Here is a 14,611-nt window from a genome sequence, read left to right as displayed (position 1 = left end):
GCAGCAGAAAATGCCCTTACACAGCACTGCTGCTGAGTGCTGTGCATTAGGAAACCATGACCTGAACCCTCCAGCTCAGGAATGCTGCCCCACACTCGGCCAAAAAGCCAGGGCTAGAGCAGCTAAGATAACTTCTTTCCTCATGAATTCTCAAACCCTGCTAATCCAGAAAGAGTAGGAAAAAAGAAAAAAGGGATCAAAAATGGACAGATGAAAGAAGGTTCCTCCTCCTCCCCTAAAACAGAGGGCAGAACTTAAAAACCAGAGGCCTTTTTTTTTTTCCTCAACTGTTTGCTTAACGCTTAATAACCAGTATGCATTGCATTGGTATTACAACTGCCTTTTGTTTACTCAAATGTGATGACCACACAATAAACCCAGTTTTATTTTTGTTTCCAGCCTGCTTCAGTAAGGGGTGGGGAGACGACTGCAATTGAGTTTCCACAGCTCATCCAGAGCTTTAGCTCTGCCCCGTACAGCGATAAGGCAGCCGGCGAGCGCTGTCCTGAATAGCTGACACTAGGAACTGGGCTGAAATCCTTAAAACTATCACCACAGGATGAGATGCATCAAAAGAAATAAGACAGAAGGGGAGAGAGGAAGAAATCTCATAACATAATGAGATGTTTATCTATAAAAAGTTGCCCACTTCAAAGCAGGAAGAGCTTCAACTCCTTGGTAAAAAAAAAAGAGCGCTTTTAATTAAAAGATCAGTCAGAGATTTTCCACAGTCAAACAGCCTCAAAGAAACTATGTGTGGAGGAGGCCAAGAGTAATTTCTAACATGATTAGTCCATTCTTCAAACTCAACAAGGCTTTATGAAAGCAGCATTTCTCAAGATCCAGAAGATAAGGATTGTGAAAATATCCCCAGTCCCTCAGACAGCACTGTCTCTTCCCTTCCGACACCTCCATCCTCATCAGTTTTTGCTCAGGAAAAGCTTAGAGAAATACTATCAGAGCTTTGTGCCTCCCACCTTGGGGCAAGATAGATCAGAAGCCTAGGACCGATGGAGAGTCAAATGGATAAGCAGCTTCAGGTTACACAAAGTTACCGCCATGTACTTTAGGAGGCCTGGAAACATAACATGAAATATTTCTGTACGTTGCTTTAGCCAGCCAACAACTGGCTGTCTTCTGCACACAACCTTCCATCATACAAAGGTTTAAAAACTTTTGAAGATTTTAAATAAGTTGCACCCACTTTTCTGGAGCACTCTCTCCATTCAAGGAATGGTATTTGCAGATGGGGATGGATATGACACCACTGCCTTATCCCTTTCCAGCATTAGAATATCAGCATTAGGGCTGTCATTACATGCTCTTGGGAACAAGACTTAAACCCACTTTTGTTTGGTCTTATAGTTTTTGTATGCTTTTTTTTTTTGTTTTCTGAGAAAACAGGATTTTGACAATTCACCCTTGAATAAATAAAATGCTACTTTTTCTCTACAGGCTGAAATTTAGCAACTATTTTAGTGTGTTGCAGATAGACAAACAACAGGGCTATTGCTCTCTTGGTAAACTGGTGCCGTGAGCTTTCTCCAAGCAGGGATTACTAGTCCCTGCAATGACTGGTATTCATGGAAACTCGGTCTCATCCCCACTTACCAGCTGTTAATTGTGTCTAACGGACCCTACTGCTGAGCCGACTCTGTTCTGCACAAGCATAGGAATTACCCAAAAACCTAATTCAGTAGGGCAAGAAAGAAGAGTCAGCCAACATAAGTATAATACATCAAATGACTAAACACACCCTGTCCCTAAAGCTCCTTTCCATACATCAATAAATATGACTTCATTGAAGTTACTGGTAAAATTCTTACTTGTTTCATCAGTGAAAGTAGAACACTACTGATTTTTAACGGTTAGCACCAAAGCATCCATCAAGGCAAGAATGAGAGGAACGTAACTCTGCTCACAAGACGAACACATTTACTTCTACTAATATTTTTTTCCTAAGTAACTGAATAAATTCCAATCAAGATACTAAAACTAAACAAAGATCCCCTATGCATACTCAGAACTGGACCCTGCAAACTCATGTTAGCCTTGCAGTTTCCCAAGACTATATTTTTCCAGTCATCAAAATCAAATTTGCCTTTAAGTTTTGCTGTTGATAAAAATAGAGCTTGTTAGTTGTGTGCTACACAGTCTGGTTAAAAGGGCAGAAAACTGCAGATCGGATGCAATTCTACAGCTTGAGAGAACTGACCGACGAGCACAGATCATACAAGGACAGTACTCTGCCTCAGAACATGCAATCCATATCTATTGATGCTTTTGGAAAAACATTACTGCTCCATGAAATATAACAGATGGAACATTTCAAAAGAGATCTGTGAACACGTGACTACTTTGGATTATGGGAAGAAAAAAGTTGATGCATGGAAATTCTAGCAGCGTCTATTATCATCAGAGATCCTCAGTTTTACATCATCTTTAATCACCATACTCAAATTGCTTGGAGATACAGCCCAGGAAAGTATCCAAAAAAAAATGAAAGTATCAAAGATTTGTCAACCTGCCAGTGGCAGTCTGTGACAATCACAGAAAAATAAAATTAAGTCCTCTTCAAGCAATAGTGTCAATGAAATCAGAAGTGCTTTGCTTCAGTTTTACAATTTCATATTGTTATGAAAGCTACGTTCCCTGTGGAAATCAGGAGATTTTACAAAGAGTAAGTTAGTAAAATAGAGGAGGAACTGAAAAGAAAAAATAAATTGCTTTGCTGAAATACTAGTAGAAGCTCCAAAATACAGAAGTGCTATCTGAACAAACTCATAAATACCTCCAGGGTTCTGGCAGGATTCAGTGGGAATACCAAGGTACAATACTCACCTTGCTCAGATTTCTTTGGCTAGCTTTATAGCTTTGAGATCTTGAGGAGTCACATATAACTCAAACAAAAAGAAACAAGCTTTACCTTTTCTTCAATACCAACATTATTCCCTCCTCCTTTCACCCTTTTCCCTGAGTCCAATCATTTAATAATGTGTCAGAACCAACACACAATCACAACCATCCACTGGCTGTTCCCTTATCACTCTGCCACTTTCAAGCCAATTGCAGCACATTAATTAAACTAATAAAACAATCTTCAAAAAAAAGTTAGCTTTTACATTTACTATCACACTAGATCTACTGTTCATAGATCCTAAAACACCGCTGGCACCGGGTCAAAAGCATAGTCTGCAGAGCTCTAATCATAGAACAAGTTCTTGCTGACCAGCTCATTCAGTAAGATTCCCAGAAGCTCCCTGCCTTCGTCCAAGAATGGCTTTAATTTTCATCAACTAAACAATCTAACACAAAACAAAATGCATAAACCACATCCTGCTGCCTGCCATGCCCTAAAAATTTCTTCTTGTAAAAGCTTTGGTCCTGCCCACAGAGAAAGTATTCCCACTCAGCACATCCTCCCCGCCAATGCTGAAACCTGTTGTAAAGGTCCTTGCCTTGGCGTAGAAGAACCGAGTGATCTCTTCCATTAATTTAACATCCATCGGCCTCTCATCTTGGGACCAGGGGACCTCAGACTATCTGTTTGAGGCAGAGTTAAGTGATAATTTCAGAGGCAGCAAGTTAGTCATATTCATGACTAAAATCCTCTAAGAGGCCAGTCTGAACTGTGACATAGTCTCTTGGACATACTCATTGCACTGGCCGGCAGAGCAGAAAAGACTACTGCCTTTGACATCTGTTTGTCGGTAATTCTGAAATGATTTAATAATGTCAGTCCGGTCAAGTCACATCACAAGACTAATCAGCAGAGCTGGTCCTAACTGGCCTTAGAAGAGAAGTTTAAGTCAAGGAAAAATTACCCCCCAGGGGAAAATAAACTTCTTCAATACCAGTTTAACCAGCAGCGTGTTACTACTCTGAAGAATGAGAGTATTTGTAAAACCCCCACACAAGAATGACTCGTGGGGGGGAAGAGGTGACTAAGGAATTAAACTATCTACTGGAGAGCAAATTGTGGTTTGTTGGCTCCACTGGGAACAAAAGGTCTACAGCTCGCTGCCCGAGCTCGAAGAGGACATGACTTGCTGTCGGTATTTCCATGAAAGCTGTTATGTGATTCATTAGCTCTGCTGGCCCCTCTCTCCTCCCTCCCTTCCCCCCACACCATCATTAAACTCATCTGTTCTCTTGAGCTCTTGCTTGGCAGAAATGGCGTGCTGACATATAACAGACTTAAAACGAATGGCTCCCACGTTTAGAAGAAAGGAGAAAGAGAAGCAGATGAGAGAGACTCAAGAGAGGACTCAAAAGATCTGACTACACCCCCCCCCAAAAAAAAAAACCCAAATCACAAGAAATTATATATATCTACAATACCTTTTATTTTTAAAGTCTCCGTATATTTTACAAACTACACATCATACACTGAAGAATCCCTTCCTCAAACATAGAATGAAGCCACCCCTATTCCAGGACAAAACAGACATAAGAAAACAGATCAATACTGGCTTGGTGTATGCACTGACATTTGATATTCTCATCCAAGCCATGTAAGCATGTTTTACAAATAAGCACAGTCCCCAAAAAAAGCCTAACCCTTGGATAACCCCACCCGTCACCTTGTTCCAACTAGAGAAGTTAACATTTCCTATTCAACTGCTTCTTTCAAGAAAGCTTTTGTATGTATTGAGTCATTTTTTCCACCCCTTTCCAAAGATATTAATCATCACATCACCTGCAGATGTTTAGAGGATAAACAAAACCCCACCATTACCGTGTCAACCCACGTCAACGAATCTTAGCACTCCTGTTCAGAAATACAGGCTGCCTCACTGTTTCCAACACAAACTAATGTTTGAAAGGCTTCTTCTCTCTATGAATACTGGTGCGCCAGACAACATTGTGTTCTTCTACATAACTCCCATGAAATGTTCACACTATTTCACAGGTGCTCTGCCCCGTGTTTGTATATTCTAATGGTTCCTTTAGCCTGAGGCAGCCTGTCTCAGAAGCAGAAGCAACATTCACCATCGTTTTACATCCTTTTTCTGTACTACTCTATCAGTGTTTTCATTCTAAAGCCTCCATATGCTTTATAAATATGAATATTGAGAGCACCCAGGTGTAGCAGGAAAAGCCACCGCTTACTCATTTCTCAAGTAGGACAGTTTTGGCAAACAAGTGATGCAAACTTGTGTCACACACCACAAACGTTCTTACAAATGATTATAAATATGGTTTAAAATAAGTTTTAAATTAGAAGTCAGGAAAAGCCTGTAGAATTTAACATTATTACAAGCAGTCTCCTCAACTGCTCTTTAGACACTTTCACACTCTTCGTAAAAGGTAGATTAACTTACAAAGAGATGATATTGAGCTGTTATAGAGTCTTCTAAATCTTCTGTTCAAAACATAACCAGACACCAGCAGTGGATTTCTTTGCAAGAAAGACGCAATGTAGGATGTCTTCCCTTTCTCTGTCTTCCCTTCTCCACAATCCCTTCCCTCAACCAGCTACATTTCTTTCAGATTGGCCCATATTAATGTGGTATCTTCAAACTGCTCACGTTGGGGGCAATGATTTCCTTCCTGTTCCTTGACAGCACTGACCAGCCCACCCAGAACTTTGGGTTATTACAGCTGTATCTTTATATCCCAAAAATGTTAGCCGTAGTGTCAGGATCACTCACACAGGCACTAACAGACTCTGAAAGTGTTGCTTCTGGGACCTGTATTACTGTATTTAGTTTTGAAACTAAAACGTATCTCTGTCATAGAACAATGCAAGCACTTCTATATATCACATTCTAATGTAAAAAAAGCTTTTGCATCCTAGTTGTCAAAAATCAACACAAACTCTGCTTCAGGTGTCTTTACATTACCCCCTGACTTCCAAGGCCAGAGTTCTCACACTCAATGAGGAATGTTGTCAGGATTTATTCTGTCAGCAGTGATGTTCCTGAAACTTTTTTTTCCCACAATTAAACAGAGTTTTGAGCATCTAATTCAATACAAAATGCTCTGTGTTTTTCAGTCATATCCATACCTTACAGTGAGGACAAGACATTCAAACAAGACATAGCACAGCCTAACACTTAAAAACTGAGAAGAGTTTTAAAACTGTCTAGGCGCCATAGAAGCATAACCCTTTCCCCTTCAATAAAAAAAAAATAAAATAAATCACAGGACAAGAGAAAACAAAGGATGAAGGAGATTTTCAAAATCCACAGGGGGTCTGCACCCTCATTTATCATCTATGTTAACGGTAATAATAAGCTGTTCAAATCTCAACACTAGCTCTGAAAAAAAAATCACAGTCAGTTTTCTCAAACCCTGATCAGAAGTTAGCAGTTTCCCTCCCCATATCTTTACCCATCTCTCCCATAGCTTATCACCAGTATTATCCCTCCTCAAATGACAGTAACATGTTTAGTTCCAGCAAGACTTCTACAGCTGGCAGGGGAACGATTCCAGGGCCTGGGGATGTAGGCAGCCATACTTTCCAGCCTAAAGTTTAACTTTCCCTTAGGGCAGCATTTCTTCTGGTGACTGCATACTGGCAGCTTTTGTGTTCTTCATTAGCCTGCTGATTAACATACTGCTAGCAAGTTCTCCACTACACCTAACTGCTGTTCCAGCACTCACTGGCCGATCTATTGTGAGAGACCCTACAGTAGCAATGCAGCGTTGTCTGCCTCTTGCTTTTCTTCACAATAGGAGAGATCAGGTACATATGTATCTGCTTTTAAAACAATAGCTACAGATCTAACCCAAAGTTATAATGAAACCCTGATCAAGCAATAACAACTGTAATGGAATTTTGTGAATGAAATTCCCATGGCAACAGTAAGAAACAGAGTGCCAGGAAATACAACCTATTCCAGTTTTCTGTATGGTAGAGGGTTCTAAGCTCAAACAGAAAGGAAGAAATAAAGAGCAGAAATCAGCAGGCCTACTGTTTTTTCCTCATTTGGCATTTGAGAAACAAGCTAAATCAAAAGGTAAAGCAAAACAGTACCACGCCATCAGGAACAAATTACTAGCCTTCCTAGTGTACAGTACAGACATTTGGCACAAAGGGAATTAGATCTACCTGATACTAGCTCTCGGCTTTATAGAAAGTCTGCTACTCATTAACATGCAAAGCGCTACACTTCTGAAAGGACAATGGTGGGAAGACCTTCCACAAAGCCATCATTTTAAATTCTAAGGCCTGGAAAATTTCAGGCCTCAAGCCACGAACAATGGTTAAGGCTAACACAGCCAAGCTGCAGATCCTGACAAGTTGCATGTACAGCTCTAGATAAGCTTTATAACTTTTTAGCTGCATCATGCAGACTGTGTAAAACAATGTCAGGCATTAAGGTCCCTCCCTTGTAAGCATTCTGTTCCAATCAAAGGATTTCTTTCAGAAAAGCTTCCCTAAGGACGGTGCTGCGATCTCAGGTACAGAGCAGTAACAAATACCATTTCCAAGGCACAAGGTAAACAGCAGTAATTTCTTTAGCAGGCTCGAAGCCATCAGCACTAGCTGTGACAACAGCCTCTGTTTCCGCTCAGTAGGACACTGCGGTGAAAGCCCCCGAGAACAAAACCCATCCCCTGCAGGAACAGCCCCGAAAGCCGCAGGCAGCAGCCCCGACATTCCCCACGGTCCGTACAGACCTTGATCGTGCTCCTCCACTCGCCCAGGCTGGTTGCCCATCTTCGGTCACTCCCCCGGCTCTTCGCCGAGCTCCCCTAGAAGCCCGGCGCCCCGCTCATGCTCGGTGGCAGAGGCGGACCTGCCTCTATCTGCTTTAAACGTCTACGCTTCAGTCAACTTAAAAAGGGGGAAAAAAAAAAAAAAAAGTCAGCTCCTTCCTAGTTCCTGGCACCAGGAACAGAGCCTGCTGCTCATGCTGAAGCAGCTGTGGCTCTCCCTCCTACCTCATTACAATATTATGCACTAGAAGGCCGGCCTGTGCAGTTAATTAGCTGCCTGACTGCTGGAATAAAAGGAGGGGGAGAAAGAGAGAGGCAGAGAAAGAGCGAGCTCGCCGAGAAAGGAGGAGCGAGTCAACGAGCGGTGCGGGCCACCCAGGGGCGGGCAGCGCAAACTGCAGCCGCTTCGAGGGACGGCACTGATGGAGTCAAAGCCCCGCTGAAGCCACCACCGAGCTCCACCGCAGACGAGAACTTGGCCTGGAAACTTCAACTGGACTTCGGGGCCCCAACGCAGCCATGGCAAGTCCCCCAACAGCCAGAGAGCTGTTTCTAGGCCATACACTAGGAAATTTCAAAACAAAATACCGAAATGCAGCTGAGAGTGAAGAAGGGCAGAAGGACCCTCAGCAAAGACAAGAGCAGCCGAATGCCTCCAAAGCAAAGACAAAATTCATTTTGCCCCCAATTCACAACACCTGAAGCATGTTTACCATGGAGCAAACCGACCCTGCCCATAGGTCTAACTGCACTGGAGAGCAGAGGTACACTTGGCCATCTGGTTAAGGACTGCTCTTAACTAAGCTGTCACAAGAATTAGGAGACCAAATTTCAGAATGCTCAGCATCTTCTCAAAACTTACAATACCTAAAATACACTGAAATGGAGACTGAACTCCTCTGAAAACCTGAAAATGATTGTGAGCATAAGCCCTTTCTGAAAAGTCCTACAGGTGCCAAGAACAGTCAGTACATTGCAGGTTCGCATCTATATTATAAAAAACAATGTACAGGATACACTGAATACTATTAAAATCTCATTCTCTTTGTTGAAGTAAGGACATGATAGTTTTTTAGGAATAATAAACTATCACAGTAATTTCCAAAATTACCCTCATGCTAGTTGCTCACAAACACTGAAAAAAGCCAACCAAACCTGACAGCCGCTACTACATCTAGAAGCTGCAACCACAAATGTGGTCTACATACCAGATCTCCACCATCAATATTTTTTGACTATGACTTGTTCAGCAAGAGCAGCTGCATGAGGCAGCCCTACCCATAGGGACTGGCCAACAGCCAGTTTTTCAAAGAAAGAAATCGGGATGCCCCTCACTAATGGAGTCATGATGTACATGAGAAACAAGAAGACTAACGGCTCCAGTGATCAGTTTCCATTACATGGAAAATTTAACAGAATCACCTTCTTAAAGTTTTGGTTTCAACAAGAGGGTTACAAACAAATTCAGAAACAATAAACCAATACATGTCCTAGGCTCAAAACATATTGAAAAGAAACCATACAGAGATTAATCTAGCTACTTGTGAATCCATTGTTTCCAATGAAGTCTGGAGATCATTCACTATAATAGAAACAGAAATTTGCTAATATTTCAGTAGAACAGGGCAAGATAGGTGTCAATCTTCAGTTTTTCATTGTTCTTGCTCTGACACTATGGATGAAGTTAGAAGTTTTCATACAGCTGTCTATATTTCGATGACATTAAACAAAACTCCTGTCTCCTATCTTATGACATGCCAAGTATAAGTGCTTTGTTTAATGAGTAAGTTCTATAAAAAAGGATCACTGATAGTGCATTCTTCTTGTAAAAGTCATCTTACGGTCTCTTACATCTTGTATCTTACTAGGATGGGTCCTCAGCTTGCCCTTCTCAAGGGTACAGATACAAGTGTTCTCCAACTGCTGTTGAAACACATCTCCAAGACAAATGATTTTCTTCCATTGTAGACTAAAAAGCAACTTCTGCTTTTCTTCAACAGGGTTCACCAGAGGGATTGTATTAGCCAAGATAATCTCTTGGGTTGATAAATCCCGACACTGAGCATTTATTATTTCAACACCTGCTTTCTATTTCTGTAACACAAAAGGGAATAGTGTAACAAGGTCCCAGTAAAGTATGGGGTGCAAGCCTGGAGTAATTATAAAATGTAATCACTGAGTCAGAGCAAACACAGCTGAAATTTGAGCACTGTAGAAGAGTCATGGCTGGAAGAATCAATCTATTATTTTTGACAGTGGCACGAAACATGAGTCAGAACGTTCTAACACCATGATAGGGAGCATGATGTCAGGCAAAAGACTTCTAGCCTAACTCCACAGTGAAAGGTAAAGTATGAGTTTTAAAATATAGCTATAGCCTGAGCAGAAGTCATGGAGAAGTGATTACTGTTTAGGGAGCTTGCAGCTCAAATTGAGGAAAAAGAAAATGGAATAACAGCAAGCATGATTCTAGCGTAGTGACTAATTAATGAATTATGACAGACACACAGCTAAATCTTTAGGCAACTACTTGTTACCTAAACATTTTGCATTATTTTTCCTTCCTCAGGAATAAAAGTATTAAAATGAATGAATTAACAAGTTCATCTCTAAAGCAGATTAGCTGATTTATTTCTAGGCAAGAAGTTTGACTCATCCCTTTGCGCTATCCACTTGTGGGACTGCCAATAAAACCCCAAACACCCCTTTTCTATATAGTGAGAATGGGAATGAATTAATCAAGGTGTGACATACATAATTCTTCCAACTCACTAGTCAAATGACAGGACTTACTTGACAGGCCTAACTTTTTCTTGCATCCTACTCTCACAACAAAGCAAATGAATTGCTGTAACTTGTTCAAATTGTAATCCATCTCAAAAGAAAAAAGTGCGAAGATGCCACAGAACGACCTCAAATTTCCAGTGGCCAGACAGCTGAGAGTTTCTTCAGAAGTCTAAGTTCTAAAGAAGTTACAGATGCTGAGCAGGACATCCAGGGGCTGGGCCTTCTGGCCAAGATTGAACTAAACTGAATGGGCCCTAAGGGTGGACACTGACTATCAATACCAGAGTTCACACTGTCATGCTCTACTTCTTCCATTAATGTTACAGATTTTATGGGCACTAAGTAAATATTGAGCAGGGAAAAGGATTCTGCAGAGCTACGTATATCATGCACAGTAGTGGACCTCAAAGGATTAGGAATACATCATCTACATTGAAACCCAAAAGAAAGAACAAATGTATTTTTAACCATGCTAAAAACTAAATTTTTGTTGTAAGGGTAATTGGTGAGGTCATAGTTAAGTTCATGGCACAGAACTGCGGCCTTCCAGGAATCCATCTGAGATGTAGCTGTCATTCCCTCCCGCTTACATTAGATTTTAACACTGTAAAGTAAGCCAAGAGCTGCCAAAAAAAAAAAAAAACCAGTGGAAAAAAATTATACAAGGAATGCCAAGCCCTTTCCTGATATGCATACTTGTAAGACCAGGCCAGCTTTGCGTTCCTTTCTTTCGCTCCCTCCCATTCTTTAAGTGCAAACGCGATGGCACTCTGCCAAGGCATTTCGGCTGTGACACATTTAGGCCTAGAGAATTTGTGTTAAGGATCATTTCTCTTCAAACCAGCTGAAGGAAAGCTGATAATTAACCTGAGGCAGGTAGTCAACACAAGGTTGTGTTGACTTTGCTGAACAACTTCACTAAAGAAGCCTGAAAAGAAATGAAAACAAACTGAGAGATCATAGGTTTGTACTATTCCTGGACCATCCAAGCACGCCTCCCCTTTCTGTTTAGGTATCCCTAGCAAGGCTTTGTGGTCATCACAGTTTGCTTACAGCTGTAATGGATCTTCCCTATACATGTTCTCTTGAGCCAATTAACTGTCAACAATTTAATGAGTCAAGTCACTACAGTCTTTAAGATTTAGGATTTCAGTATCCCTACCACATACTGAATCCTCTTAACTGGCTCAGGTCCCAGGGTGGCAAACACGTGCCAACAAAGTCATTCTCTGGGGAATATACAACAGAGAAAAGGGTCTCTTTCACAGATTGTTTTAACAAGAAGCTGCACACAAAATCTTAGAATGTGTTAATACAGATTCAGTGCAGTAAATGTAAATTGTGCAGTAGATTACAACAGCAACAAAACTAAAAAAGGTAAGTGCTGCAGACAGTGTTGTCAGCAGAAGTTAATTCTTACTTGTTTAATAATGCAAGGTGACAGCAGACAGCCTGCAAATGCCTCTCAAAGAAACCGTTCTCCTTAACAGGATCAGGTATCGGAAATCCCAACAGACAATCACTAAAATGCATTCCTCTTGCTGTGTTCCCAGTTATGGAAAAAGGTTTATACAATACAACCAACAACAGAACAAAAGAATAATTGTATCCGTCAACCTTCATGTGCCACCTCCAGAACAAGAAGAGAGCATCCGTTGATAGATCTCTCTAGTTCAAGGAATCACGGGATCGAGACCTCGAGCCAACAGGTATCAGAGTTGAATAAGACCACGGCTATTTTCTCATTAAAGAGTTACTGAGCTCCTTCTGCCCTACTGGAATAAGTGCCTTTTCTGATTAAAATATCCTACCAGAGAAAAATATTTATCAAAGAGGAAAAGAATCCTGAAGAGCAGTCATGTGAAGCAGTGCCCATTCCAAGCCATCCTAAAATGTGGAACTGTCCACGGGTTACAGAAAGAGAGCAAAGATTAGCAGAACATGAAAATTTAACATGGCAGCTAACATCATACAGGAACTTTTTCAGCAAAGGCATCAGAAAAAAAGATAACTGTAAGGAGAATTAAGAGAAACTTGACAAGTAGCTGTCACAAACTAAACCTGGAATGCCAAATTTGATCTACGTCAATTCTTGAGCTTTCACTTCAGAGGTTTGTGGCTGAAATCATCTAAAATGGTGCTGATATTTAGTCTGATTACTTAATACCTGGGGAAATCACAGCTAGAGGAAATATTTTGGTAAGTAATATCAGAGAGGTTAAGGTTCAGATTCACATTTGCACCAATAGGTTACAAACAACTGTGCAGATATGTGTGTGTAGATGCCAATATGCGTATCCAGCTCCATGTAGAGCTATGGATGTCAATGTAGACTTACATTTCCACATTGTTTTACATGTTAAATTCCTGCAGTACTTCTTGCCTATTTGAATGACATCTTGACAAAGCAGTTTTTTTGACTCTTCCTTTCCCTTTTATATCAGTTCTGGAGCTAGAACTTCTTTTTCTTTATAAAAAAGCATAATTATGCAAGAACTCTGTTGCACCTGGAAAGGGTAGCAAAACACAACCAGCTTTCCAGATGAAGTTTTAAAGCACATTTATTGTGCCTGGGAAACCCCAGATGAGATCAGTCATTTGGTTTCTAGTGAAGTCTTGTGGAACGGAACGTACCGATCTCATTAGTGTCTCTCACACTTGTCTCTATCTCTCACAAGAAAAATGAGACAGTAACGAGTCTGAATGCAAAGTGCGGCAACCTTGCTACAAACCTATAGTAGTCCTTTGATGTGACAGATCACAAAAAGCAGGGCCTGTCAAAAACTGATGTATGGGAGAGTAAAAGGGCCCCAAGGTCAGAGAGCTGTCCTTCAAAAGAAATCACTTTCCTTTTTCCTGTTCTAATTGGGGTGCATTAGCTTCTTATGAAGAATTAAACTGTCAATTACTTTTTTTCTCAAGGACTCTTTTAAGGAAAGTTTTTTTTTTTTAAAGAAAAATACTTTTCTTGAATTTTCTGACCGTGTAGAGAAGGCTTCTGGTCTGGATTAGCTTCACGTTAACTTAAATGGTTACCCACCATCAGAAAGTGCCAAACATTTGCCAAGCAGAGATGTTAGCAGAAAGAAGACAGCAAATTTGATAGACTCATTATATTACTCTTAAATAGGAATCTTGAAGTGACAATTCTATAAACACACAGGAAGCTCTGAAATCTGTAGTCTGCCACATTTTCAATTTTGATGGGAAAGAAGCACATCTAACAAGCTTTGTGTGCAATAAAATCATACACCAGTCTCACCTCTAAATCAGCCACAGCTGAACCTGTTCAGGTTTCACAAGTGACACTGATACTTCCCCAGCACTAAGAGCAATGCTGGTAGGGGTCAATTCACCTCATTTAGTTAAAGCCTCTGTTTTCTGAATATCATCACTATCAACACAGAAAAGCTATAAGCAACTATGCTTTAGAAGGAAATCAAGCTTTTTCTTTTTACATAAATTACATCGCAAACAAACAGTGATGGACAAATGGACTAATAGTATGTGCTCTAGTAGAAGTAGGAAGGAACTGAAAATATACAAGTATCATTTTTAGTTATTGGGACGCTAAGTCTAACAATAGGGAAGGAATGTGAGTGACAATTCACAGAAGAACTGCTCAAAACAGAGACCCTCCTTATTGGAACTGAACATTATTCAATCCAAACTGTTCCACAACAGAATATAATCTCCAGGTCCTTCTATAGCCTTCACTGATTATGCCAAATTTCTTGGTATTTTTATTTTACCATTTAATTTGCCAGGCTAATTACAACAGCATGCTTTGTACAGCTTCATTTCTAATGCTGGCAGTGCTCCATTCCGGGATTAGTAGCTTTTGTCCAGGTAACCTGCAGAGTTCAGAGCCTCGACACTAGATGCCTGGGAGATAATTGAAACTCTAAATATCTTTGAGTTTGCCTCCTCTATACTTCTGCATTAGCAACGTCTCCAACCATTGACATTAATCAACTCAGCAGGCATGCACAGAAAGCAACACACTTTTTCAGCTAAAGCAAAAGTGTGCCAACTATTGATTTTCCTATTTTATACACAAAAATAAGTGGCCGTTTCTGATGGAACACAGGATGACAACCTCCCATTCCTACTGGCATCTTGGCTTCTCCTGGCCTCCAGAAATATAACACATCCC

The 14,611-nt window shown here is 40.7% G+C and overlaps 1 protein-coding gene across 2 annotated transcripts in view; it reads right to left on the bottom strand.

The window, feature by feature from the left end:
* Nucleotides 1–14,611, bottom strand: part of SPECC1 (sperm antigen with calponin homology and coiled-coil domains 1) — a 70,277-nt gene that overhangs the window by 49,450 nt on the left and 6,216 nt on the right. The window contains exon 1 of one of the 2 annotated variants that reach the window (XM_074160936.1): nt 7,630–7,911. The exons of the other annotated variant lie outside the window; for it this stretch is intronic. Within the exon in view, the coding sequence (XP_074017037.1) occupies nt 7,630–7,669 (40 nt within the window). The 5' untranslated portion in view covers nt 7,670–7,911. Of the gene's footprint in view, nt 1–7,629; nt 7,912–14,611 lie in introns of those variants that run through there. 2 annotated transcript variants of the gene reach the window in all.

The sequence above is a fragment of the Numenius arquata genome, chromosome 18 (genome assembly GCF_964106895.1).
Source record: "Numenius arquata chromosome 18, bNumArq3.hap1.1, whole genome shotgun sequence".
In the NCBI taxonomy this organism is placed as follows: domain Eukaryota; kingdom Metazoa; phylum Chordata; class Aves; order Charadriiformes; family Scolopacidae; genus Numenius; species Numenius arquata.
This window is presented reverse-complemented; position numbering and strand designations above follow the sequence as displayed.